The sequence below is a fragment of the Poecile atricapillus genome, chromosome 1, assembly GCF_030490865.1.
Source record: "Poecile atricapillus isolate bPoeAtr1 chromosome 1, bPoeAtr1.hap1, whole genome shotgun sequence".
Lineage (NCBI taxonomy): Eukaryota > Metazoa > Chordata > Aves > Passeriformes > Paridae > Poecile > Poecile atricapillus.
In genome coordinates, this window is record NC_081249.1 from 7,656,431 (window position 1) to 7,680,841 (window position 24,411).

General features: G+C 37.8%; 1 protein-coding gene across 3 annotated transcripts in view; it reads right to left on the reverse strand.

Annotated features, from left to right (window-relative positions):
• The window catches only part of USP9X (ubiquitin specific peptidase 9 X-linked), a 102,380-nt gene continuing 77,969 nt past the window's right edge, over positions 1-24,411 (reverse strand). For all 3 annotated transcript variants that reach the window (XM_058847513.1, XM_058847504.1, XM_058847493.1), the window contains 14 exons: positions 23,924-24,114; positions 23,329-23,502; positions 21,290-21,431; positions 20,366-21,116; positions 19,734-19,857; positions 18,289-18,514; positions 17,096-17,225; positions 15,275-15,460; positions 13,393-13,613; positions 12,232-12,320; positions 9,692-9,848; positions 9,090-9,302; positions 8,579-8,674; positions 1-7,144 (listed from right to left, as the gene is read on the reverse strand). In XM_058847513.1, the coding sequence (XP_058703496.1) occupies positions 7,010-7,144; positions 8,579-8,674; positions 9,090-9,302; positions 9,692-9,848; positions 12,232-12,320; positions 13,393-13,613; positions 15,275-15,460; positions 17,096-17,225; positions 18,289-18,514; positions 19,734-19,857; positions 20,366-21,116; positions 21,290-21,431; positions 23,329-23,502; positions 23,924-24,114 (2,835 nt within the window). In that variant the 3' untranslated portion in view covers positions 1-7,009. The remainder of the gene's footprint in view (positions 7,145-8,578; positions 8,675-9,089; positions 9,303-9,691; positions 9,849-12,231; positions 12,321-13,392; positions 13,614-15,274; positions 15,461-17,095; positions 17,226-18,288; positions 18,515-19,733; positions 19,858-20,365; positions 21,117-21,289; positions 21,432-23,328; positions 23,503-23,923; positions 24,115-24,411) is intronic.

The window sequence follows — 24,411 nt, forward strand, 5'->3', positions numbered from 1 at the left end:
TTTCAGTCTTACACACAACCACAGTAGCAATCAGTAACATTTTATTTTTTTTTATTCTTGATAAACACCTGGGTTGATCTGCAGAATCCTGGCTTTTCACATTCCCACATTTCTCCCTTCCTAAACCCTCATTGACACAGCTGGAAAACCAAGTCCCTCCCTGCAATTGCTGTGTTATTTGAACATTAATTGTGAGAGGATCTGATGCTACTTCACAAAGGAGGCACCACGAGAGGCTGAGGAGAAAGTCTGAGTCCTCACGGTGCCACCTGAAAAACGCCAGTTCCTTCACTCGGATGCAAACACAGGTACCTCAAACGATTCCATTTATCCCCAGGGAGGCAGGGACTGCCCCTGCCTGCCCAGCAAACAGCCCCACCAGGGATTTGTGCACCTTGGCCTGGCCCAGGACAGCTCTCACACACCGGGAGCCACTCCCGGCAGAGCCACCGGCAATGAACGACAAGAGGTAGAAAGAATTCACAGAAGCAGCTTGCGAAGGCCCTCGCTCAGCCCACTCCCTGTCTTTATTTGCTCAGAGGATTAGACTTGGTACAGATCTTAGAGAAGAAGAAGAATAGAAAATGCTTTACATGCTACTTAATCTGAAGTTCCTGCTGGGAAGGGTTCCTGGTGCCCGGGGAGCCCTGTGGCTCAGGACAGGTCCCACCGGGAGGCTCCCGAGCTGCTGCCACAGGGCTGTGGGGCCAGGCACGGCACATTTCCAGTTCCCCAGGGGGTTCACACAGCACAACCTCTCCCTGCAGCAAAATATTCCCATTTCTGCTATTTCACCTGTCCTTAGTCACGCACAGGGCAGGCAGATAGAATTGGTGAGTATCAGTAAGTCCTGAAGAACTAATCTTCACATTTCTAAGCTTTGGAATTTGCTTCCAGAGGACCTTCTGAGGACTTTAAAGCACCTACCAGATATTTAAATACAATCAAGTATATTAAGTGTCCAAATTTTCCATCAGCCTTCTTTTCCAGAGTAGATTCCAGCAAAACCTACTGGTTTTATTCACCTGTAGAATAATGATTCAATATACAAAATGAAGGGAAAAAATACCCCAAACAACAACCAACCAAAGAAACCCAATAAGCTACAAGCTATTAGAATTCCAGACTGCCATCAGTAGCACAAAGCTTTCCTATCCCACATAAATGAGAAGATTTAGGAGATGACAAAGCCCACCTGGTCAAGGCTGTGGCTGCTGCTACTGCACTGTGAAAGGCTCCAGGCTGCCTGGCAAATGTGGGGTTTTTTTGGGGTTGTTTCTTGCAGCAGCAAACAGCAGGACAGCAGGTGTAGGTAAAAACAGGAGGTAAACAACCATCATGGCAAGTGAAGGGATTTGATTCCAAGAAAATACAAAAATATTGAATATAAAAATGATCCTTGCAATCCAGAGTGAAAAACTCTGTAAGAAAGAATCACAAGAAATGATGGACAGGAATTTAAGAGTGAGGGACAAGAACTGAGCAGCATTTCAATAAATAAAGCTACAAAAAAGGCCAATACCTTTAAAAGCTGCACCTACAGAGGTATCACTACAGCAAAGGAACAGAACTGCTCACTTAATGGCTCAGGTGAAACCACACTTGGAAAGCATTCATCCAGCCCTGGGCATTGTATGAAAACAGGAACAGCACATCACCACAACAGAAATGTGGATCAGGGAACGGCTCATAGGGGAAAACCAAACATTTAAAGATTTTGCTCTGGTGTGGACTAAAGAGGACATCACTGCAAACGCAGACTGTGCAGCTCACACCACTTTGGGCAAAATACACCAACTTACTGGAATAGCAGTTGCAAATTAAGAACAAAAATTAACATTATCAGACATTTTGAATACTATAGAAACAGAGAGGGGAATGATCTTATTTTCCTGCACTGGGTGTTTTGCTATGGTCACATTGTGGATGAAGTCATAGAACCTTTTTCCTCTTGTTTACATTACTTAAGGTTATCTAATGGTTAAAAACTAGAAGACATTTTTTGCACATTATTTTGACCACTGAACAATGACCCTGTCATTTCAGAATTGTGCTGATATGATTTAAGGCTATATTAAATTCTTCCAAGGGAACAGCCTGTAGGTCGGTTTTATTATCAAAAAGTGGCTTCAAGGAGTTCTAAAGTTAAAAAATATAGAGTTGGGTATTTAAAAATCTGATGAAAAGTTAGCCCTTATTCAGGAGTGTTTTTTCTCCTTCAGAAACTGGTTCCCCCGTGCTTGTTTTGATTTGTCTGCAAACAAGAGCTCTGTCTTCTGTGCCACCCGCTGACTGAGCTGGCTTGACCCCAACATATCACCAGCTTCCACTCTTACAGTGCTGAAATCAACTGAACTCGCACAAATGCTGCTGAAATCCATGGATTCACCACAACTTGCATTAGAAAATCAGAGTGCAGGATGGGGGTGTCTGAATGTAATGGCTGGAATCTCTTGTCAGCACACTTCCAGACACAGCCTACCCTTACAGACACTGCAGGATGGGGCTGTGCACTTGCTCTCGTGAAGAAATGACAGAGGAATGGTTACTGAACACTTAACAACGGCCCGAGGGAGACTTTTATACCTCAGAAATCAAAGGAAATTTATGGTAAGAACCTTAGGAAGTTCCAGAGTGGAAAGTGACAGTGCCTGGGCTGGGTTAAAGCCCTTCCTCCAGGAGGGGAGGGCAAATCTCAGCCAAATGACTGTGCTGACATGGCAACCCCACTGAAAGGCAGGGACAGGGACACCCTGGAATGGCACAGGGGCACACACAGGTCACTCTGATCCCAGCTGCCAGCCAGGAGAAAATGCACTGAGCTCTAAAGATTGCTTTGGTGTCATGTTCCTCACTAGATCACCTGCAAGTAGAGCAGGAATCCTGCAGAAGGAAGCAGCTGGGATCCTTTCACTTTGCCTTTTGCCACTGCAGCACCACAGTGCAGCACATGGTTTGACCAAGACTCTTCCTACTGCTCCCAGAACACCTCTTCTGCCTGGCTCTAAGCAAGGCAGGTGCAGACTTTATTCCCAGGACCTCATGGCTGTGGGAAAGTGGTATCATGAACATGATGGAGAGCATGAAAAGTAAGACAGAGAGCCAAAATCACTGTTGTCCTGATTATGCTGTGCTGGAGCAGAGCCACAAATGGCAAACACCCACACCTGTCCTAAGAAATGTGAGGTTGGCATCAGCATCTCACCCTCCCAAAAATAAAGGTGTGCCTTTCATCACGGGGAAGAGAACTTGCTTTCAATGTGGATTTGAAAGTGTGGCTAATGAGGTTTAACTAAGATATTTAAATGTTTAATTGGTTACTCTGCAAATTTCCCAACATGTCACTTCCTCTAATTTATACAGTCAGCATTTAGCTTTCATTTTTAGTTAAATCCATTGTACTGAAAGCTTCCCTGCAATGCCCAGTAACTGGAACTCAGGCCAACAAAAACATGGAGCCACTTTGCCCTGACACAGTTCATCACCCTATTCATTTCTGGCAAAAGACTTAAGAGGTAGACAAAATTTATTGAAACCAAAAATGAAGTAAATTGCTACAGCAGCCAATTTTTGCCCATTTTAGCTTTGGCAGAATGGCTAATCTCATTCTCTCCTGGATCTCAGGAAATATACAGGAAGTTTTGGAACCATAAGTGCTTTTTCATGATACATATGCTAAAACACACAAGCTAGGCACAACAGAGTGGCTGAGAAGGCATAAAAACAAATATGATAACACAAATCTCTCATGTTGTCTAAAGTTTCACTCAGGAAAAAAAAATAAAGAAATGTCAATGGGGGAATTTCATTTCTTTCTGGCTCAATTTCAGCAAGACACACAAGCTTGAAAAACAGAGAACTCAAATTTTCAGAGCTGGCTGTCAGCTGGGAAAATAATGTGAAAAATTCCAAGCCAAGCAGAGTCCTGTTCTGCTTGTCCACTCCCATAAGTTCGGATCCTGCAGGACAAACAAGCTTTGACTGAACCCTGAGCCATCTCCTTCTTGTCAAAGGGGTAACACAGGTGCAGGTGACCAACTCTGTGACCAAAACGTAGTACATTTACTGAAACACAAACAGTGACTGAATTCTTTTTATATATGGCTGTACTATTTTTAACACTGACAGTAGCAAGTGTTAAAAGCTCAATTTAGTCACTAAACAACCACAATCCAAATGTACAAGACACAGAAATTCTGCTCAGTAAGGTTATGGATTTCCCCCAAGGTCAAACTACACACTAACCCCGACTCAACATCACCTATGGATTTTCAGTTTCTATGTATTCCATGTTACACCGCCAGGAACACGAGGAATTGCTTTACTATTTATTGGCTCATTTATGGAAGACCAGAGATTCCCTAGAAACTGTTCTAAACAGAAAACAGAACTGAAATCAGTGATGGGGGAATTAAATCTTTAGGCACTTTGAGGGCTACTGCTTTAGAGTGTGCCATCACCAACGAGGTATTGCCAGGTGCATTGCCTGAAAGTCACCTGCCAAAATGCTGCGACAGAAATGTGCATATCAAACTTTTTGCTTGTACAATATTTGTTAAGAAGTACAATTCAGAATGGTTTTGCCCAGAGTGAAGAAAACATTGCACCTTACACTGGAGCTGCCTGTTTAAAAAGCAACAGCTGCAGCAAACAATATGGGTTTATCCTTCTTCATGTCACAAAGATGCACAATATCCTCAGTTTGCTGCCTGGAAAACAACTGCCACTGCAGCCATTCCCAATTCCGGGGCAGGGCTGGGTACGGCTGGAGCAAGCCACAGCCTTAAAGTGTCACAGGTTTGACATGTCTCTACAATCATTGCACTATTAAAAGCAAACACATTTGGCAAGGCTGAACTAGCACATTATATATTTTACCTATATAGTACAAAATACGTAATAATCGCCTCTGAGATAGCTTGTTTAACAATTACTGGTCCAAATAAATATTTCAACTTGAGAACTCAGGGTAGAATTTTTTTTAGTTAAAACCTCCAACAAGCATCCCCAAACATAAATGGGAACACGTTATCCAAATTTACTAAATCCAGGTAAAATGGTATTACTAAAAAACTATGAAAAAAATATGAATTAACTTGAGCACTAGGAAAAACATGGAAGCATAAAAGTGATCATCGCTACACAGCATATTCAAAAATCTTCTGTGTCCCTCCCTTGTTACACTAAATGCCTAAGAATGCACTTGGACTGAATTTTCCATTGTTCATTTCAAAACTACAGACCTTTAATTTGATAAGCAGCTTTGTTTCTATCAACTCATTTGTAAAAAACACCATCAAGCTTGTGCTCTTAAATATATATATGTATATATAAAAACATACAAAAAGTACAAGATAAATCACATTAAGAAACTTTTACAGTGTAATTGTCCTGATTATTTTATTCTTGAGGGCCAATTTTTTTTTTTTGTGCACAGAATCTCAATGTGACTGTTGTTCCAGAATTCAGCATAGTGCCACTGCACAGAATTCACCTTTCTGTGCAGTCCATTAAAAAACAAAACCCCAAAAAACAACACACACCACAGGACAAAACATTCTTCTTAAATCAAATTCTATTTGTGAATTCAGCAAAATAATTTCTATAAAATAAAACAGCAAAATATTTAAATAGTATAGGGTGGGCTGTATCTGTTTTGCAGGGGTATTTGGTTTTTAGACAGGTTCCAAAAAATTACACACATTCAAGTTACCAATTTTCATTTAAATACAGTATTTACTGATGCGTTTCTTTAAGTCTTTAAACAAATGTTTATTCTGGAATAGAGATACCTCAGAATTGTATTTGACTAACCAGTAGTTTCTTTTATATTTAAACCCTGCTTCTAATGTTAAGATTTTCTGTATAATGGATAAAGAGCTAAGACAATTCTCGCTTTCAAGTAGAACTGTGAACGAGCAGAAAACCAGCAAGTTAACTTGGTGCAGTGGCACTCACAAGTACTCTGTGATTTTGTTGACTTCCACTTCACTGGGATGCAGTAGAAGGAAAGTGTTAGAAGTTTATCTAATAAGCTCTACCAAAGAAACAAAACAAGCACACCAAATACAGTCTATTATGCTCCAGGCATCCTGGCATAGCAAATTTTTGCATATTTGTTTTAAATCTTTTAAATTCCTATTACTGAAAACTAAGTGTTCTTTATCCCACCCAGAGAGAGAACTGTCAAACATCAGATGTGAGGAACATATGTGAAACTGAAAACCACTTGTCACATTTTCCCTCCCCATTTTATAGTCTAGGTGTAAGAAGAAAAAGTTCTGAGCAATGCAGTTGTCACATTGGGACAACTGCTGTCACGTTTGTTGTTTTTTTTCCCCTCATTGGCTACACTAACTTGGTGTGAAGCCATGCTAAATGTTACAGCATAACTATAGCTTCAAAGTGATTAACCTAATACCAGAATGAAAAAGGCAATGAAAAAAGATCTAGAAACAATGTTACATCACCAATTTTCCACATCAACCAAATAATTAAAAGGTTACCAGCCATTACGTTGCTCATAGTAAAATCGACTCCAGTGGCAAAGAATTAACATGAAACTATTTTTGTGGTTGACATGGATAGGCTTTTTCGTAAAGGAGTTGATCCAACTGCCATGAGGCAGGCAACACTGGTTGCAGAGCGCAGCAGATATATCAAGAAATTATTTTTTTGTTTTTGTAGATCTGTGAGTCTCATCAAGACAAAAAAAAATGTTTCTTGCTCAAGAATTAACAGTCAAACATTAATATACTATATACACCTTTGCCATTTACACATTAGCATCAGGCCATTTATTACAAAACACTATACACTTTCCACTGCAGGCGGGTTATATATTGACAGCAATTTTCTGCAGATAAGACAGTGAATAGACTCTCCACTCCATGTTGATTAGGAATAGTTTTTCTAGTTTTAAATATTAGCCAGACACAGAGAAAAGTTGGACTGTAAGGCCTGGGTGCACAGTCTTGATGGAGCAAGTTAATTGATTATGTGCATTTCACTAATCTTTTGTCTGAGGCGGGGAAACTTCTTCACTGCCTTCGTAGTTTTCTTGTGCTCGCTGGCCAGTTCGCTGAGGGTTGTTCATATGATGTGCTGCCGGGCCCGTATATGGCTGTCCATGCACGTGGTTATTCTGCAACAAAACACACACATTTCAAAGAGATTTAAACCTGTGGGCTGTCTCCTGACTCCCTGCTTTTCCCATTTCCACTCAGACCACTGGAAAGCATCCTCAAGCACACCAACTTCTCGTGTACCTACATGGGTATGAACACACACCCCAGCTGCTTCATTCCTCTGATTCACACCTTCCACTTACCTTGCCGATTTACACACAAGGGAAACAAACTTTCAACTTACAAAGATAAAAGGATCAGTTGAAACAGTAATCTCAGCTTTTGAATCACAAACAGTTACATGCAAAGCAAAAGCAGCAAGAAAGGGAAAAAGGAGACCAAGAGAGGATGCCTATGTGCTGCCACATTAAACTGTGCACATATTTTATTAACAGATTCAACCAGCTTGACTTTTTTCCCTAAAACAACGGAAAAAGCAAACCTGTGTTTATGCAGCATATTTAAATTTTTAAGGGGGAAACCTCAATGTTACAGAACTGAATGAAATCTAGACCAGCAGTTTTCTGCAAATGCTCTGCCCCAGTCTAAAACGACAAACACAGTTCTGGCAAACAAAACCACCTCATTTATCTACTGTTTTACAGAGTTTGTGGAGAAACCAAGAGTATGAGGATTGTGTGTGTGTGTGTTAGTGAGAAATGCCATCTCTTGCAAGAAAGTGAACACATGACAAGGGCAATGGTGAGGTTACGGAATGTGTCTGAACTCAGGAGCTCAGGAAGGAGTGGGAAAATCTGCATGACTTACCAACTGCTCTGCTGAGAACATCAAGTAAGGAAAGCAAGATGGAGGGGGAAAATGGATTTGGGCAGGAAAGGAAATTAAATTAGCAGATTTGGAATATACAAAATGAATTGGAACAAAAAATGGCAACTAAGTGAGGGATCTAATAATTTAGTCAGTTCAATAAGACGACCCTGGTTATGATGTCTTCCAGATCTGTCTTTCCACGGGAAGTATTAACAAAGCAGCCATTTAACATAAAAATGGATTTTAATTTTATATGTACTTAAGATTTAGAGATCACTGTTCATAGCATGAGTTACATGGCAACAAAGCCATCTGCTTTTTTCCAAAAGCTTTCCAGTTACCCAAGTTACTTGTTTATATTTGAAAACAAGAAAGCAACTCACAAAATATTATCAATGTCAATAAATACAACAGAATCAAATTCAGTATGCACTAGGCTGTGATGGCATCAATCTCTCTGCTCTTTCTGTGGATGATTAATCCCTGATTTGATAAAATTCACACCTGAAGCTCTGATGGTGAAACTGCTCCTGTTGAAATGGAGGTGTACCTTTATTCCTCCAAACATGGTATTTGACAATAACATGCTTCTGACCAAACGTGTATAATTTAAGTCACCATAAATGCTAAAAAAAGTACACCTGAAACTCTGAATAAATAGTTAAACTCAGAGCTTTTACCTGTTGATACTGGGAACCAGGTGAATGGGGATACAGTGGGGCATCTTCAGGTGGAGAAGACTCATGTTCATCTGGGGCATCAGGATCATCTGGTTCCTGAAGTTTGAAACAGCCCATTTAATTCACTTTTTAAAAACATATTACAATTATTCTAGCCATAACCAATCCTATGTGCAAGTGATTTAGACATGAAAGAATCATGTTTTAGACATCTAGAGAAAAATTCCACCCCACCCTGTCATCTACAGCTTTTGTTGTACTAAATAAAAATTCCCTCTATCAATGTTTTACTGGAAATAACCATTCATAATCTACTTCAATTTCAATTTTATACGGCTTATTCTCTAAGTGACAGATATCTATAGCTACAGTAATAAAAACATAAATCCTTACTTATAAAGTACATATGAAATGTGTTACCTCTTAAATGAGTGGAGACTGTTGCTACGGTTAATTATTTACGGAAGCACTTTACTCAATTTCTTAATTGAAAGTCAAATTAATTCTTTACCTCCTCTGGGCAGAGCTCACAAGCCTTTGCAAGAGTCATTCTCGCACTGTGTGACCTCTCTAGGAAGTAGCCATTTGATGTTTCATTGCTCTGTATTGGTGGAGACCAATTATTGTAGGTATATTGGGGATTGCCAGTGTATGGTCGACGCTCTAGCTCGTCTCCAAGCCATTCCACTGCCCAGGTCCATTTCCTCTTCAAATCTCCATTGCTCTGCAGATAGAAAATGAACAATTCACAATTATTTCCTCTGCTCTTGAAAACAGAAGTATTTTTCCTTTCCTATACATCAGCTGTCAAGAGATGTAACCTGCCACTTCCTTAAAGGAGTCACAAATATCTTTTTTTCCCCCAAGAAAACTTCACATTTGAAATGAAGTCTGCAGATTTGCAGCTGCATCACAGCTACAAATGAGTGTGAATTTAACCAGATTGCTTTCAACCACTTACAATGACCTTCTCATACAGAAAGTTCAAAGAGTTGTCCCTGGAAGTTGTAATTTAATCAAGTGTTAAAAACTGAATAATGGTGGGGTTTGTTTGAGGGGTTTTTTAACACAGAAGTGGGAAAAAGCAGCAAGAAACAGAATAAAAGGTATCACCTGAAGGATCTGGTAAGCTACAGGGCAGTTGCTGAAGAGAGCTACCATGCATTTTATACACTGGTAAGCTCTTTTCTGATAATGATTCTTCGAGCGCTGAATGGTGTCAAAGAGTCCATCCCTGTCATCTGGGATTCCCTTAAGTGCATTGTGAATCCTAGAAAAAAACAAACCAAAACAATGACAAAACTAAGCTTTAAAGAGTTTTAGCATTTGAATTAAGGCTCTATATACAATGTAATTATAAAAGGGACAGGTGATGTTCTGACTTCAGGTGTTAAGTCAAGAGGTTTTTTTAAAATCAGAAAATTAACCTGTCATATAAATAACTTAGTTTAAATATTACTGAACATGCTAAAAATGCTAAAAAATGTAGCTGAACAATATATATGAAAAAATGTAAATATGATTAATTCTAGTCACAGTAACCAACTTTAACAGTTTAATTTTATTACTAAAGTATCTACTGCATTTACAAATCAGCCCCGTTAACCCAGTAGGTCCTTACCGAATTGGAACAGTTAAATCCGTGACAGAATGCTTATTTACACTCAGTTATGCTTCTCAAAGACACTCTTTTACATGCAGCTCCTCTGAAGGGGAATGAATGGTACACATTTGTGCATGGGATAAGGGCCTTGGGCATTCCCTGGAACTAAGCCCAGTTTCTGTGCCTTCTGCTCTTGAACAAGGCAGAGGAATGAATTGCTACCCTGAAATTGTGCAAAAACCAAGAACCAACATACTTTTGGCTTTGAAAAAAGTCAGAGGGGGCACAGAACTCACACCGGTGTCTCCAAGAGCTACATTCATGGCAGGGAAACAACTGCCCTGTTTTCTCATAACCCTGGCAGCTGCCAGCCTTGGCTCCATCTTTAAAGCAATGATGACCTTTATTTCAGTTAATTTAATGGTATTTGTACCATTCCAAACTTGGCACTTGAACCTGTCCAATCAAGAGAAATTTAAAAGAGTGGATCTGATGCCAAGGGCCAGCAGCAGTGATCTTGCAGTACCAGAGGACAAGTTGCCCCAAGGGATGCACACTACCCAAGGTCAGATCACACTCATTTTCCAGGAGTTACAAGATACCATTTACAACAAACAATTTCACTGTTTCATGGTGGTTTGTTGAGTTTTGGTTTTTTTGGTTTGTTTTTTTTTAAAGATAAGATCATTAAAACTCTCTGATTATCACATCAAAACCAACAACAGGGCAGATACAAGTACTTCAAGCTATGGCCAGAAGTGGCAGCAAGAAGTAGTGGATGACTGGAGCTGGCCATTTAATATCCTCTGTGGAAACCTAACAGAATTCCATAGAGCAGTGCTCCATAGAGCAATGGAACATGGGAGTGATGTACTTCTCCAGGGAAGCCACACCACAACTTCCACCTCCTTTGTACACCACTTTTCCAAACACAGCATTTTCCCCAAGAACCACTTCCATAATTTCTCACCTGCAGTTCAACCCTAAAAATCTATTATTTTACTTCAGATCTGTTAAAGTCTAAAGTCTGCATCATCCAGCATTCTGTGGACTTATCGCATAGAATTATTTGTTTATCAAGAAGGTAATATAAGCTAACTGCATGATACATGCATAGCAAATCCCATAAAGAAAATGACCAAATCCCTGCAAGTCAGTCATCATATTTTGGAGTGTGGTTAAGCCAGACCACCATCTCCTTTGAGTCCCTCCCAAAATAAGCCCAGGCAATTGATAATGTCCTAAATGAGCAGTCTGCTTCCACAGCTAAGGACCGGACTCTGCTCCCATACCCACCAAGTGTGCTCTCACTCAAAGTACTTGAAAGGTCCTGAGACACAGTTGGAAATTATTCACTAAATCCCATACTACCTGTAACTGTGCTTATTATGAAATAGTGACATTTTGCAGCACTGACAGGTAGCACATTGATGAGTTTTGTGTTATCTCACCTATTACTTTTATATTAAACTTCTGAAAAATCGACTGTTCTCACAAGTAGTATTTGCAGTAATTACAATTTTTAATAACTTTCAAAAGCTTTATTCTGTAGACATATAAAAATTAGGTTTTAAACTGGATTAATATGTCATACACTGAAGTTACAACACTCTTGAAATGTGACCATATAGAGAATATCTATATGTGAAATAGTCTTCTCTCCCAAATTCACACTTTATGTGTATCTTGGTACCAACTCCTACATCTGATGTGCTTCCAAGCAAGTCCAGGCTGGTGCTGACCCACCTCAAGGGGATGTTTCTATGAATCAATCCAAGCTCTTCAGAGGGAAGACCACTGACTTTAACCTAAACAGCACATTCTCTTGTATGTGAGAAACTCTGGTTTTATAGCAAACTTCTCAATAGTAAGGAATGTGAATTGTACTTACCTCAAAATTTCAGATAAAAACACAAAAAATTGCTTTATATGTGATTTTTGATTTAATGCCTATTTAAAACAAACCTACCGAAAGGATTAGCAACAGAACCACTGGCAAACAATCTGTACAGAACATTATTGATTTATAAAAGGACAGGTAAATACTGACCTGTGAGTTTGCCAAGAGTCCTCAATTAACAGGATTTGCAGAAGCAGATCCAAATAAGGTCGAAGCTCGTATGTATATGAATATGCAACCTAAAAAGTGAAAATGCAGAGAACACAAGAAAGCATTCCTTGAGGCAGGCAGCTTATACAGTGAAATACAAGAATACAATTCATTTGAAGTTTGCTATAATTCAAAGGCTTTTTCAAGATACAATACTTCTTTTTGAGAAAGTGTTGGTTGTGTCAGGAATTCTGCAGGTTGCAATTTTGTTTGATTTGTTTTGTTTTTAAATACAGTAGATTCTGTCTGTAAAGGACAAATGTTTCTTTATGACTTTCTGACGCAGTTGATCTAAAGCCCCAACCATGATATGCTGAAGAAAGTACCTTAAAAAATACTTTTAGAAAAGCAAAATTTAAAAATGGAGCTTTTCATTGATATTACTACATTTAGGCAATGTGTACAAAGGTTGTCTTCACAGGTTATCCTAAAATGTAAAGTACATGGCTAGCAAAAATATCAATTAAGTGAGTTTTATTATGATTCCTTCAAGTGTCAAACAATGGGACATAGAAAAATGTCATGTTACATGAAGAAAAAGTGCAAATATTAAGATGGGCTAAGTTCCCTTAATTCTAGTGAAGAGTTTTATTTTGAGTGGAAATGTGTAACTCACCTTACAGAGATTACCATGGAAATATAAGACAGTATCAAAGATTCTTTGCTGAGTCTGAAGCCAAATATATGTTCTGCAGACTTGTAAAAAAAACCTTACTAACATACTTGAAATAAATACAAGGCAGATCTTAGGAAATTATTCCAACTTCCCATGTCGTCTATGAATCTCTTTTAGGGATAATGACAGAAAGCTTTAGCAGATGCTCTTGAAATACACGAAGACCACCTTGGTCTACTTTCCACCCTTAACACATCATTCCTGACTCGTTAAAGGTTGATTGCTTCCCTAAATTCATAAAGCACTTCTCACAGTACTCCAACATGATGTACAGAACTCAGACTGTAAATACTGACAGAGGATGCCATCTTGAGGAAAGTTTATTTATCAGGCACCTGTTCAGTATTTAATACAACATTCTTACATATAAATGCAGAATCATTCAAAGTTTTATTCCCATCTTTCTCCTAGCTCTTTATTTTTACCTGCCAAAGTAGTTCACTGAGGACTGTGGAAGAGAACTGAGGATTCTCCCAACAGCAGAAACGAAGCAACTTGATGGTTTCTTCAGAGTTGCTGCAATCTTCAATAATTTTCTTTACATAACTAGTTCTCACAAACAAAATGTCTGCTACGTTCTGCTGAAGTGCCATTATAGGTTGAGATAAATTAGGATCACCGTAAGGGTTGGCAAGCGGGGGATTACCTGGAACAAACAGTTATTACAGATTAAAAGGTGCTGAAGTACCTTCAGTGTAGACACTCCAAAATACAAACCAGTATAACTCATCAAAAAACACAGATAGAGAAAAACCACAAACCCTCCCTTAAAAGCTGACTTTCTTTGAAAAAAAAAAGTAGTATGAAATAACTAATTTTTATGTTTATGAAGCTTGACACTTGAGAGAGCTACTTCTCCCTCTCTGATAGGATTATGCAGTGACAATCAAAGCAGAACAGCTGGAGACATGTTCACATGCAAGAGGAGAAATCACTGAGATTCCTCAGAGAAATCCTCTTATCTCCTGCATTTATCTACTTCAGTGCTTGTGTAACACAGCCCAAGTCATATTTTAAGGACACAATGTCTGTTTACTTCACAAGGCAATGCAAGAGTGTTCAGAGGAAGATTTATGTTAGAACAGGCCCAGCTGAATCTATGGAGTGTAGACAATAAATATACTTTTGTAATTAATGTATCTTATTTAGTCAGCTTCATTTTGTGTAGCAAAAGAATCTGATTTGCTCCTGATGTTTCTAAATCTAGTAGTGTTTTGAGTTATTGTTTGAAGATGCCCAGAAGACTAGGGAGAACTTTTCTAGCCTCATAAGCTGAAGCAAAAAATAACTTTATTATGCAAATAGTAATCATAATTAGTAGTCAAAATAAAGTCCATATAAATATTTTTTTTAAGTACAGTATTATAAATATAGTGAATATACAACTATTTTTCACAGGCAGAATATCTTTTCAGCTTAAGCTTCAAGTAATGCACTGGAAAAAGACCCAACCAAAATTGCCACATGATTCCGAAGCTCATTACGGCACAGTAAAATTTTCAGTTCATTAATCTCACTATAGCACAGTCTAGCCTATTGACTTTATAGCCTGACACATCAAGCTGTCATCAGTTTGCCATTAAATAGCTTCTCTACAGATTTCTAATTAGGTTTTCTAAAATATGCTTAGCAGAAGGTGTACAGATACAGGCTATAAAGTCCACATGGCCTAATATCCTGTCACTGTTCCTCAAAAATAACTGCATTCCATTCAGCTACTGGAAATGTTTATGATTTACATTGTGGTTAATCCATTTCTAGCTGATTCTTTTTCTTTTATAAATTGAAGTGTTGGCTTCTGTTTGCTGTCTTGAGTATGAACGAGCACCAAATCCTATTCAAGAGCTACCCAAAACAATGCAACATCTCTTCAGATGTAAGAACTATCAGTTATCTTAAAACCTGCTGTGGTGCTTTTCCTGTACAGATTATTTCTGTAGTTTGTTTTTTTATCACACACTCAGGATAAAAACATCTTTGGACAACTCTTTACAATGGGCTTAAACTATTCTAAAAGCATTACTATTTTGTAATGAACAGCCTCCTACTTTATTAATTATTTCCCTCTATTTTTAAGGAGTAAGCCAAGCAGCATAAAATACAGAACAGATTTCTGTCTTGGTCTTTCTAGTGTAACAAATCAGTTTTGCTTATGACAAACAGCTCTGTTTCTTTAAATGAAAGGAGCTGTTATGCATAAAAGAATTTTTCCAGCTGATCCACTTTATACATAATAGCTAAAAATGCACAAAAAGACATTTACTGATTTAGTCAATAGATCTAAAGCAAACTTGAAATTCACTGTACCATTGATAGAAGACTGCATCCGTGATGAGACGTTGCAACAGCGGATCAGCTGTGACACCACAGTGTACAGCTTCCCCAGCTCAGCATACTGGTATTTAATTGGAGGGCCTGGACCTTCATCCAGAGCCACAAGCATGAAGGTTGCAGGAACATTTAGTTTCAGAAGTTGTGTCTTCTCTGCTACACCTTTATGGGACAGGGAGGTAAAAAAAACATTGTTTCTGGCACTGAAAATATTTTTAGAATTTTTTAAAAGAAAAATAATAAGAGTTTACATGACTCACAACTTTTTAGTTCTTGGGTTCTATTAAACCCTCATTTATACCTTCTGGGGAAAAAATAATCATATCAATAAAGATGCACAATAAAATTATATACAGCTGAAAAATCACATTGAAGGAGAATTGTAAATTACTCCAATTTCTTCACAGTGCTCATTAGCACTTAAGCAACACACAAGTAGCATCTGTGTTAATAGCAAAGCCTCAAGAAGTCTTTCGGACAATAAATAAATGAATGCTTTTATTGTGAGGCCCAGGAGGATAGGAAAAACAACCCTCACAGTCTATTTTGTTATTTTCCTATCATGTCCTAGATACATTGTTACAAACTTAAGACATTTCTAATTGTGCCACACAATGTAATACAAGGAAATTAAGTGACAAAATAAACAAGGCAACCTCCAAAACCCCAACCAACCAAAAAATCCAAAGCTACACCTGGTTTTACTGCAAGAGTACCCTGCACCTACTACACAAGTACTCACCAGGAAATTCACTACATCCCTTCTTCCATTCTGTTTCTTATTTTGCTTAAAAGTAATGATTTTTCATATATTTCCAAGTCTTTTCTTATTCTGAAATACAACTGGACCTTACCTTCCATCTTTCTGATAAGGAGGAGCGTAAGTGCTTTTTTATGGCATTTTTTCTGATTATGCTAGATAGTTTTGTAGTTGCATCCTCAGTAGAACTGACCTCTCACTTGCTTTGATGTGAACAATCTACTATTTGATTCTCAAAATGTCAGACAATTTAATATTTTTCCCAGAATGCAGGAATGATGTTATTGTGGTTTTTGCTGAATGAACTCTACATCCATACAGAAGCCTTCAGGTAACAGCAGTAAGACAAGGACAACTGCTTATTGTACTAGTATTTCCAGGTTTATCTCTGCAGAGTAGATTGTGATAATGATCAGACCCACAAATAAAATTTTATTTTCCTATCTGGCCTCTGAGTGCTCTCCTACTCAGAGGCCTGAACTGCACTGACTATGAAAAGCTAGTGAAGAAGAAAAGAGAAGTTGGAGCAGAGGACTTGCATCTCTCTTTTCTGCTTTCTAATTCTGCTCTGGGGTCATGACAGAAACCTGCCAGACAGAGAATGCTTTGGTAGGCAAAGTATATGAAAGCAACAGATTTCAGAGATGTAACTAAATTAATACAATTGTCTAGATTAATTTTAGAGATAGGAAACTAAATTCCTTTAAAATAGTCAACTTCCTTCATGAGCTGATAAACATCAATGGTCAAGTGTTTCATAAAATTTCACTCCCATCCTCTCTCATCAGGACACTGTTTTACTGCTCCAAACTTCTGAGGTTTATATTGCATGGATGACAGGGAGACTGAGGCCCCAAACTCGAAAGAGGAGGAACACAGATCATTAATATCTGGAGCATTAATAGGGACCATTAATATGACATATAACAATCTGCCAAAAGATGGAAGACTGGATCCTCCTGCTGTTATCTCTGTAACTGGATCATCAATAACGCCCCAGTTTATTACAGTGTCATCAGTAAAAGCAATCTGCTTACCTAGGTTGGCATACATCACAAACAGATTGAAATACTGCTGCAAGTGGCGCCCATGTTCAGATACTTCCCTTCTTAGAAGATTCAGTACCGCCCTCAGTAAGTGATCACTTAAACTTAAGTTATCATAGGCCTACAGAAACAAACAAGTTCTATTGTTAGTGGCTGAATCTATCATATCTTTATTTAGTTTCTACTTTTTACTATGACAGAAAACAGAACTGGTTAAAAGGTATGAGATTTATACAAGCTCCAAAGTACCAGCAGTTGATCAGTCTTTTGTGTCTCACACAGAGAAAAAGATACAGACAGACAGGGACTAAGACTCCCATCACTCAGTACAATGTAAGTCAAAGAAATTTTGCAGCTATAGAAATGTTTAACTGGGCTTTTTTTCCAATAGCAGATAGGCTTAAATACTCAAGAAACACGCATGCAATACCACTGTTAACTTTATAGACTAAAACAATCAAATAATCTCTACAGTATCTTAGATGCCTCACAATACAGAACACTTTGTAAGCTATGGAGCTTTAACTTAATTCTTAACAAATTATTCTGCTGGACACAGTAGTGACAATATTCTGAGAAGGTAAGTGGGACCATGTAAGCAAAAGGATACATTAAAACATGACAAAGCAAAGGCTCAAAAAGGTTGCTCTTTTTTTAACCTTGTTATCACAATAAGATGTAGACTTTTTTTGTTGTTGTTTTTCAATTCTAGGTGTGTAAAATCAGCAATTCACTGTCTACTCCTACACAAAGTTACAATTTTTGACAATTTTACTGTTGCAAGATAATGGGATTAAAACCTAGGGAAGTCCTGCAGGTTTTCGGGTTAGTGTGTTTGTTTGTGGGGGTTTGTTTGTTTGTTTTACAGTTCTAAATAAAAACAAGGGTTCACTTCCCTAGACATTACTTCACTAAAATAGCCACTGCTTCTTTTTGCAGATTTCACACTCCCAGCTCTATGTTCTCACTGAACCTTCACAGAGATTCACAAATGAGGGGAAACAGAACCCTCTGACAGCAACTCTCAAACTGGTTGAGTTACATCCTGTTTCACAGTGCAAAATGGGATGTACAGCTTTCCAGCTGACACTAATGCATCTGCTCCAGAGTTTACTTTACATTATATGCTTATAATGAAGCACTAAGAGTAAGTTTCAAAAGCTTTTCATTAGAAAATTAAATACCTGACTGGAAGGTCCAGGAGAGGCAAAAGGTGATTGACATGGTCCATCTTGCAATGAAAAATGTGCAATAAATACTATAAGTTTTGCAAATGCACCCCTCACTTCTGCACTGGGGCATTCCAGGAGATACTCAGAGAAGCGGTTTGAAACATTAAAAAGGACGTTGTGTGCAAACCAAAAGCGTACATTCTTGCTGTGACGGAGCAGGATGCACAGGGCATCATACCTGAAACAGGAGACAACACAGTTATGACCAAATGCAGACATTAGTGAATTTTGGCAGACATGTTCTTTTGCAGAGTTTGAAGAAAATATGCATTAAAGGTGATCCCCAAACATTTTTATTCACAAAATTATTCTAATCAGATAATTTGTAGTTCTTTTAATGATACTCTTACGAGCAATCAGAAATGGAAGATATCCTTCAATTAAAAACCTAACACTTAACTGTAGCATTTCACTTCTACCACCTGTAAGAATTAAGTCAGCATTACACCCCCTAACTACTCCTCAAAGCGGGTTCTCTGCACCATTCTCTCTGTACTGGAACTGGGGAGAGGGTGAACAGCAGAGAACACAGATGGATTTCATAAACTGTGTATACAATATATAACTAAATATGTAAAGAATTCTAACAAGAATTTATAACCTCATTTAGAGACCTTAAAAAAACCCACAAAATGATAAACCAATACCCAAAGACTAAAATATCTGTTTCATAGAGGGCCTTGCATTACTCTGTTGTTTATCAGGAGTATTTGAACTCTTCTTGATCTCTTAAATTAAAAGGAGTAACTTAGGCTACTCTGGAAGTTGCTGATGGGGATATGAATTTGCCATTATTACAGAACTACTTACTAGTAGCTGGTAAACTACTGGCCATGAATAGTAGATTTTCTTTCCAATTTGACCAGTAGCAACCCATACTCCTCTCCCCAGCAGAGAATAACCCAGCTGAAGGACTAAAACGAGTAAGATGGGATTGTTTGTCACAGTGTGGATTTGAACTGCAGGCACTGTAGCAATGTACATAAAGTATTCTGCCAACAGTGTCTCAGAGACTATATACATTTCACAAACAGAATTCAAATATAAGCTGCAACAATGCCTTGTAAAGAGCTTTGTTTAAAACTACTAAAACAATGTAAAAATTATTCTAAATTTGTCAGAAAACATAACTTCTGTGCTAGTTCTGTGCTAGTGACAGCTTCCATTCTTTTATTCTTTTTAGAAGACAGACAAAAAGACAGATTTAAGCTCTGTTTGAAAATGAAATTTGAAGCTCTTCAGATCAGCATGCTTAATTTTAAGACTAAAATTCTTCCCAGAATTTTGCATTCAAATTTTCCCCCCTTTTCATATGCACCTTCACCATGTATCTAAATGGGATCTTTTAACAGACATCAAACTTCCAAAATTGTAATTGTTGTTAAAAGACAAAATACCAATCACTAGCAGGGCCACGGACTATTTTCTTTGTATGAAATCCTGTGGTGAAGAGAAATCTAGCAGCAAGCTGAATACTAATCATAGTTATTTCTTCTGCTTCAGGCAACAGATGATCTTGTCCTAAAGAAAAATCAGAATACTCACTTGTAGACAAAGTAAAAGCAATTTTCAATAATTAAACTGATTTCAGATTACTGTTTTGTCTGACATGGTGCTCCAATTTTAGAAGAAACTTGATCAAAATAGCCCCTAGCTTCCATAATGTATCATTTGAAAATGTAAGCTTTAATACAGGTACCTGGAGGCTAAAATGTCTTTTACAGCATCCCATCTTTGAGAACTGTTTTCAACAGAAGAGCCCTCAAACTTGAGTATTTTAACTTGATTTAGTATGGCAACTGAGTAATAGCTGACAGTTTATCACAGTATTGTTTGATAAATATTGTGGCAAGTTATCACTGATGTAATATCAACTCAACAAGAGGTGTTTAATTGCAGAAGTCCAGAAGGACAAGAGTATTCAAAGCAGGACACACCAAATCTTCACTGTCTAGAAAATCCTTGGCCACACAAACCAAAACTCTTCTTGCAAGAAATGAATCCATAATTATCACAGTACCATACTAACCTGGAGGAGGGTTTAGGTAGACACTATTGCAAGTAAGCAACTTCTTTATGAACTGGAAATATTCCAGGCTGTACTGCATCCGATTGTGCATGAACTGCACGTTCTGCTTCCGCACGCTCCGCTCGATGGCTGAGGGCATTTTAATCTGGTGGGGTTTAGTGGTGATAGTGATTTCTGAAATATATTTTATTAGTTCATTGTCTTTGTCTATCGTGTCCATGCGTTCATAAAAAAGAATGTAAGCATTCCACCACCTCTTCTGGCGCCTGTAGGACATTCGCTTCATCATGTGATCAAACACTTCGCCCATGTACTCTCCCCCAAAACACTGATTTTTCATCTCTTCATCGTCATCCATTTTACACTCTGTCACATCTCCATCGTCAAATTTGTACCACCGGTTCTTCTCACCATCTCCACCATTCCTCTGGATAATGTAAGAGTAGTAATGTCCGCCGCTGGCCTGGCCGCTGTGCACAAGTACACCCACAAGTCTGTATTTTGTGCTCCCAGAGTGTTCATTTTCCGACTGCTCATTTTGTATTATCTGATTTTCAGGATTCACATCATCCCCTTCCAGTTTTGCTACACCTGCCACTGTGTAAGGCTCCATGTCCAGTTCTCGTGGAAATTCAAAATAATCATTGAATTTGATTGCACATTCCCTTTCCCAGTCATAATCAAATCGTTTCAACTGGATTGCAAGAACTGGAGGCAACTTCTTAATCAACAAGCGTTTCACTGTATCCACCTAAAAGGACATGAACAGTTACCAGCTCTCAAATTTCCATTCATGTACTCTCACCAAATACCAAACTGAGTAAGGAAAGGATGACTTTTCTCCTCAAACATGATCTAAGGCTGAACTTAATATAGCTGCAACATCAGAGTTATACACAAATTTAATATATAAGGAATCATTACCTTTTTGTTGCATTTTTCACAATGATATGCATTTGCACCTTCCAATAAATCTCCTTTGACATACTGTTCCAAAGAATCAAGAAGGTTTTGGTGATTCCTTATATCTACATTCAGAGTTGTGAAGGATTCCTCACACTCGTACCTAGCAATGAACAGGTAAATGTATGAGAAAGGTAGGAATGCATTCAACTTTTTATGTTTTACACATGCTAGAGTGTGTAAGCAGTAGAAAGAACTGAACTATTTTTTACTGCAGTTTTCCTATCTGCACATTGTAGTTTTATGGCCAGGAATTAGACTGATAAACACAAATAGTGTATCACACATCTAAAGACAATAGTTCAAACCAGATGCCAATTCAGCAAAAAAACAAACAAAAAGCCTTTTTATTTTCTTTCTAAAATCACCATCTTCATAAAACCTCTTTGAATGTTTATGACTGGCTTTGACACTGCAAGCTACAAACAAATTTGACATAAACTACAAAGAAATCTCTAGCAATGAACCAGCAATGCTTGAGAGACAACCAGTTGATACATCCTGGAAGCAACTTTTGTTTTTAAAGATAAAGAAGGTTGAATAAATTAAAAAAGCTGCATCTATTCCAGTGTAACCCTGAAGGGCTTGTTTTCCTGATATGCAATCAAGCATTCAAAGACTGAATAAATGAATATTTAGAAACACTTCAACCAACAGCAATATTCATTCATCCAATAAATAACTTACCAAAAATATAGAAAGGCTGTTAATTTGCCATACACAAATCCACAATTTGGGTACTATCAGTTTTTTCCTCCCTAAACTACAATCAAGGTAACATTTTTATTAATAAGTAACATTATGCAAAGCCAGTAGAGTTCCGAAAACACAGAAAATACTTCAGGATAGTACATAACATCAGGAATGAATGGTAACTCATGTTGCTTCTGGTCTGGATCTGCCATTTAATTACCCATTGCATATAAAGTAAAATCTGTGCCATCATTTTACCTTGCAGTATTTCAACTCACTTCTAGTCACTCATTGAAACCCATGAAACCTAAGATGTTCCCTTTACAAATTCTTCTTATTCATGTATTCATATCACATGAAGTTGAAACATTACCACAATAAAATCCATTTGTATAATTTTTTCCCAGTATTTTAATTGCTAACTGAAGGCTAAAGGAAATGGTCAGCTTTCAAAATAAAGAGAATTTGCAATGGCAGTGTACAGAGGTATGGACTGATAAAGAATCACACATGATCTGAAGAGAAAGAAGGCCAATGGATAGTGACAGAAATAAACACAATAATAAAAAAAAAAGCCAAATGCTAAAATGAGTAAGTTCATCACTAGGCCATCCTGAGTTTTGCATGCGATTTTAACCATCCATCACAAAAAAAGAGATAGATTTAAAAAGTCTGGAGAATTACAACTTTACAATAGTGAGTTCTATTCCTTCATTAATAACCATCATCAAAACAGTGAGCTGCAGACCTGCAGTCTGATTTGGCAGGGGTGGTTTCTTTCATACCTTCTATAAAGCTGAATTTCAGTATTCACATTTAAAGTTAACTACAAATACAGCAGAAGCCTTAAGAAAAAGATTAGCTTTCTACACCACTGTCCTTAATTACCGGTTACATGATGAGTATGAACAGTTTTACTCATTGGAACTGAAGATTCCTACTTGGCTCAGCTCTAAACACACATTATGGAAAACCAAAGACAGCAACAACCATTGGCCAGGTATTAAAATTTTCTACATTGCATTTGGTTCCAACAATTGTTTTCACTTTTAACATGAAAAAGCTTTTTCTTTTCCTGCCTGGATCAATACACAATGCTTCACACACTATCTGTGAAGTAGAAGCAATAATGATTAAGTACTTCAAGGCACTTGTAGACGAATGAATGTTCAGCTGTAGAAAAAATAAGGTAGCAAAATCTTAAAAAAACCCACACAAAAAGCCCACTCTTGACTCTAATTACTTTTATAAGGCCACAAACATGGGCTGTTTTTCTACAAAAAAGGATTAAAATCTTCAACACTTACCGATGTGGGCATCCTTGACAAATCTTCTGATCAGCAAAGGACCCCCCTAAAACTTTACTTAACATTGCTGGATGGCCCAAAGCTTTTAAAGCTTCATCTAAACTGTCCACCAACGAATTAAAAAATTCTAAAGCATCGTGTTGTTCACGTAGATTTACAGGTTCACCCCAGAGTCTGAAAACAAAAGCACATTTTGTCAAATATTTTTGTTTTGTTTGCCAACAATTTCTTTTTGAAGAAGAATATTATTCAAGCTCCTAACACTTCCTTCTTGAAGAGCCAAACTACTGGCTCTTAATGTACTATATGACCTGCAGTTCTGTCCCTGTCACTTTCTGCTAAGTAAAAACAAGCTCCTGGGTATAACTTCGTACTTAATTCAAAGTCTCACTATCAAAATCTGCTAAAATTCGAAAGAACCACCCTGCTGTAGACTTTAGTTTATTAACAGACTTCTACGGAATGGTGGAAAGGCAGATAAAACTGCACAACTCCTGCTAATTTACACTTTACATCAGTGTCATTCTACTACAATTAGTTTTTTTTCACTTCAGTGATCCAGTGAACAAACATCAATACTCAATTTTCTACTTACCTAAACTGTTTCCAAAACCCTCTTGGTACATAGTACTGTAGCCTGGAAGCTGCTAAATGGCCAAAAATTACTTGGAGATGCCTCAAAACTCCAATATTGTACTCTTTTCTATCTTCAGTTTTGCTCAGTGCTGGTTTATCTTCATACTGATGTGGATAACCAAACACATCATCTCGTGGGTCAACATTACTCTGGAAAGAAGAAAATTTGTGCAATTCACTTTCATATGTAGCTGTCTCGTAGTTAGTTTTATCCCTTATTTAATTTAACAATCTAAGGTGTTTCATACTCAGCTGAAAACCCAAATATACTGTCTGTGTTTGCATTATCAGAGTTGTGGTGGCAGAAATAAGGTGCAGAGCTTTCCAGCAGAAATGCCTGAAGAGGAATTCTGCAAACCCTGCTACCTGGATCTTTTGAAGTGCCCCTTCAGCAGCAGACCTATTCAAGTATGAAATATTATCCTATTTTCCCCAAAGATATCAGTG